The following is a 4,843-nucleotide window of genomic DNA, read 5'->3' as shown; positions in this document are numbered from 1 at the left end:
TAAGAGAGTCCATTTCTAGCATGCTCGGCGCCTGCTGCTCCAGTGTGAAGCTGTATTTAATATATCTCATCCCTCCCTCCAGCTTATGTGTGTTTCTATAGTTCCTTCCATGTTCTCCTAACTATCCATGGAGTGTCCAGATGCCCTGAAGAGCTGTGAAAATATCACTCTCCCCCCAGGGACCAGAACCTGCACAGATCCTCTTGCTCATGGTGAGTAAATGTCTCCATTTATAAAGAGCTTTTCCCACTGCCAGCCAACACATCAATCAAACAAATCCCAGCTCAGAAATCTCCATGTAAGTTCCCCAATTAGAGGAAGAAGAATTCCCACCTCTTCTCCAGTGCTCCTTATTGAGAGATCACCCTTCCCTTTGGTTCTCAGCTGAGCCCGTTTTACAGTGCTACCCCCTAGAGTGACCTAGTGGTTTGATTCAGTTTTCTTTGTTTGAGTCTTTTGAATCTATGTATGTGTGTTTGTGCCTTTGTGTGCATTTGTGATTGTTCATATATGTGTGTGTGTGCTGCATTTCCAAAAGACTGGTCTTATGGCTGTAACATAAAATCTGGCTTCATGAGAGCCCACTTGTATTCTGGGGAATGCCGACTCACTGCGTAGCCCAGATCTCTGCAGTCTTCCATTCCCACGTTCCACCTGGGTAATTCGTTATTCTTTGATGTATATTGAAGGTGCTAACAACAGGCAAAATGCTCATATGTATTATTGCTCATTTTCATTTCAACTTTGGGGGAGGGGGTGTTCACGTCATTACCCATTATTATGACGTCCCTTGTGAAAATTAAAACATCTGGTATGAAAGAAATTACATCTTGCATTGCAGGATCTTTTCTCTTCCAGCCCCTTTACAGGCAGGAAATGGGAAAAGATCCTCAAGGTTTGCAACTCACTAGGGCTCTGCGTCCCTAACCTGTGAGATTGATTCCAGATGAGAATCTGGACTCTTCTTTCCCACACTGAGAGAAGCCAACGCATGTCCAATGCCACTCTGGAATGAGAGGATTGACTGGAATTCCCATTTTGGGAAGAATGTCAGTGCCAGAAATGTCAGAGACCCTTCCTGGGATTCAACTTCCACCCATCGGAGATGGGAGTTGGCCCGGCATTCTCTTACTCTCTGGAGAGCTTTAGCTATGCTGGTCTCCCTTCTTACACTTTACTCCTGGGAGCCGCCCCCTTCATGTGAGTTAAGAAGTCAGCGGGAACATTCGCATGGGCATAACGAACCTCCTATGCGTAAGATGAGAATTTGACCCTGAAGGAAGAAATCCTATCATTTAAATTTGACTGCAGAATAACAACCCCAGAGGGACAAGGGAACAAAAGGAAAGACTCATCCCTTTTTTTGGACATTCACTTAGACATAAAATTATATCTGAGGAGATAGACCAGATTCCCAGGCAGAGGAAAATAGTAAAACTCCTTTGCTGGCAGAAATTGAGGAATCTTCTTTGGAGTCAATACATCTGATCCCCCACCTATTGTAAATCAGCAGTAATTCCCCTGCAGTCAGTAGGGTCGCAGCTGGAGTTGATCTCAATTGACACAAAAACAGCTACATCAACTTGCACCTGCTGCTGAGAGGGCACCGGGACATATTTCCATATTGAACTGCAGCTCGTTTTACTGCGAAGAGATGGTTACCCAGCCTGACATGTTGAGCTCCAGCGTCTCTTCCTTTCTCACCCCTGCAGATGACCTATTCTGTGAGTGAGCCTGGCGAGAACCAGACTATCTCCGATGGCTTCATCCTGGTGGGCTTTTCCTACCTTAACGAGCAGCAAATCCTTCTGTTTCTGCTGCTTCTGCCCACCTACCCAATGGCCCTGGTGGGGAACCTGCTCATTATCCTCCTGATAATCCTGAACTCCTCTCTCCACACCCCCATGTATTTCTTCCTGGTGAACCTGTCTCTCTTGGAAATCTGCTGCACCACCAGCGTGACCCCTCAGCTGCTGGTTCACCTCCTGGTGGAGCAAAAGACCATCTCCTTTGTGGGGTGTATGGTCCAGATGTTGGTCTTCAGCACCCTGGGCCTCACGGAATGCTGCCTCCTCGCAGCCATGGCCTACGACCGCTACGTGGCCATATGCCGCCCCTTGCACTACACAACCATCATGAGTGGCCAGGCATGTGCACTGCTTGCAGGGGCTTCATGGACCATTGGCCTCTTAGCAGAATCAGCTGAGACCACGTGGCTCTTCAGCCTGCCCTTCTGTGGCTCCAAGCGCATCCCCCACTTCTTCTGCGACATCCGGCCAATAGAGAAGATGGTGTGCACCGATACATGGAAGAACGAGATCCTGGGCTTGACTGTTTCCGCGCTGTTCATCATGGGCCCTTTTGTATTGATAATCCTGTCCTACATCCTCATCATCTCCACCATCCTCCAGCTGCCGTCGGCAGAGGGGAGGCATAAAGCCTTCTCCACCTGCTCCTCCCACCTCATGGTGGTGACTTTACTCTATGGAACTTGCCTTTCAGCTTATCTAAAACCCAAGTCCAGCTACACACCAGAGAGTGATCATTGGATTTCCCTCCTGTACACTGTTGTCATACCCATTTTGAACCCCATAATATACACGCTGCGGAACAAAGAGGTGCATGGAGCCTTCAGAAAGTCTCTAGACAAGAGTGTCTTTTCCCACAACTAGAGAAATTAGGGAAGGAAAACGAAAGTGAGTTAATTGATACAATGGAAAAGAGGGGAAATCACTGACATTTTCCCAGATATTTCCTCAAGCTGTTCATTTTGTTAACTGATATTTGCCTTTTGCAAAACTTTTACTTGTAGTAAACCCTTCTGGTGTATTGCAGGAGAAAATGTTGTTACCAAAAAAGTTAATCTATATAAGAGGGAAATCTATATATTCTATAGAAGAGGGCAGTTCGTGGGACGGCTGAGGCGGCTCACGGGTGGAGTGTGGCGGAGTGACTCGCGTTGTCGGCGGCGGCAGAACACTACGGAGAGGCGGAGCCAGCGGCGGACCACATAAGGTGTATCAACCCCTACCCCCCTCCAGGTTGGGATGGTAAAACCCTGCTGGGTGAACTTTTGAACCCTGGGGCAGCACTGACCCGGGGCAGAGACTTTTGGGGTGTCAGACTTTGGGACTTTGGGTGATTTTTGGGTTGCTGAACTCAAGAGACTCCTGGGGTGTTGGACTTTTGGGGACTTTGGGGAATTCGTAGCTGGAGGGTGGGTCTTTGCTCATGTTTGGTCTACAAATCCGAGTTGTGGTGTTTTCCCAATTTAATGCTGAGGTCGGTTACCTCATGTTATTAAAGATTTGCTGCTATTCCAAGGCTCTGTGCTTGCAAGAGGGGAAGAATTGCCTCTTTGAGGCACCCAGGGGTGTATGTAAGATTTCCCAGGTCACTGGGTGGGGGCTCGAGCCAGTGTAGTACTGCCTTGTTGGGAGGAGACCCCTAGAGACTGAACCCGTCCCTTGCTGCTATTAACTCGGCCTGGAAGAAGGGTTACATGCGCAAGAAATTTTTTCTGAAAATCCCTTCCGAAAAAAGCTTCTTGTGCAAGAAGCCTGCAGTATAGACATAGCCTGAGTGAGAGGCAGGCCCTGCTCACAGACTCCGGCAGGAACAGGGCTAACAGGGTCATACGCCAATTGGCACCAGGCCCAGGCTGGGAGCATGTTCCAGAGGGGCCGGGACAGAGCAGCTTGCGAGGAGACACCTTGGTACCAACACCCCCCCAGGTACCAGACACAGCGACCCAGGGCCAGGACAGGGGCGAACCTGGCAGCAGGAAAGGTAGTGACTGAATCACCGTGTGCAAGGGAATCTTCCCCTCTCCACCGGCATCCCCACAAGTGGGTATCACCTCAGCCTCTCCCCCATTATACAGTATAGCCGCCTGTGACGGGGTGCCGCAGTATAGCGCCTGTGCCGGGGGGCCATAAGTGCCTTGTTCGGAGTGCGAGGGGCAGGGCACCGGCATTGTGCCAGGTGTTCATGGGCCGCTACGCGTCTGGCGGCCCCAGGCGCAGCGGCCGAGACGCTGCCCGGACGCTACCGAGTGGGCGGAGCCACCCTGTCACATCAGAGCAATGTCCCATCCAGCACCAGAAGCGGTGGGGGATTTAAAACGCCACGACACTCCGGGAAGCGGTGCCGGCTAGCGGGACCCCAGTGGAGCAAAGGGGATCCAAACCTGGTGAACGTAGGGGTGGTAGGGGCAGATGTATCCCCAGCAGGTCCCCCTGAGGCAATGGGGATCCAAACCCGGTGAATGTAGGGGCGGTAGGGGCAGATGTATCCCCAGCAGGTCCCCCGTGGAGCAATGGGGATCCAAACCCGGTGAACGTAGGGGCGGTAGGGGCAGATGTATCCCCAGCAGGTCCCCCGTGGAGCAATGGGAGCTCGAGCCCCTACAGGGAAGTCAAGCGGTCGGGCCGCTGGAGGCCAGGTAGGCCTCTTGCGGGGACGGCAGGACAAATGCGGGAGGAGAGAGAGAGAGAGGAAGTAGCCCGGGGCAGGACCATACTAGCTTCGTGGGCTGACGAGTTTCAGAGGGAAGCCCCCATGAGCCGAACCGGACTTCGGAGGGTCCGTTTCCTTAGGGCCCTGGGCTGGGGACCATGAGTGAGGGAGGGCCCGGGCACCCCTTTCCCCTCTAACCCCCGAGGAGCAAGTACCCATGACTGGGGAAGAGACGCGACGTAACCACCTCTCCCCTTTTCAGACTCTCCTGTCTGTCTGAGCAAGGGCAGAAGAAGAATACAGACAGCTACAGTATAGCCACCCCTTCCCCGCCCCACCCTCTACTGCCCCCTAGTGCCCATTATACAGTATAGCCGCCCCTTCC

General features: G+C 51.9%; 1 protein-coding gene across 1 annotated transcript; it reads left to right on the top strand.

Annotated features, from left to right (window-relative positions):
• The first annotated feature begins 1,712 nt into the window (after nucleotides 1–1,712).
• Nucleotides 1,713–2,672, top strand: LOC102446712 (olfactory receptor 10A4-like). Its single transcript, XM_006132131.4, has one exon. It carries the CDS (start codon nucleotides 1,713–1,715, stop codon nucleotides 2,670–2,672), a length of 960 nt encoding a protein of 319 aa, XP_006132193.3.
• Nucleotides 2,673–4,843: the final 2,171 nt, after the last annotated feature.

Source organism: Pelodiscus sinensis, chromosome 30 (genome assembly GCF_052426305.1).
Source record: "Pelodiscus sinensis isolate ZL-2025 chromosome 30, ASM5242630v1, whole genome shotgun sequence".
Taxonomy (NCBI): Eukaryota; Metazoa; Chordata; order Testudines; family Trionychidae; genus Pelodiscus; species Pelodiscus sinensis.
The sequence above is the reverse complement of the archived record's forward strand: the minus strand, read 5'-3'. Positions and strand labels throughout refer to the sequence as shown.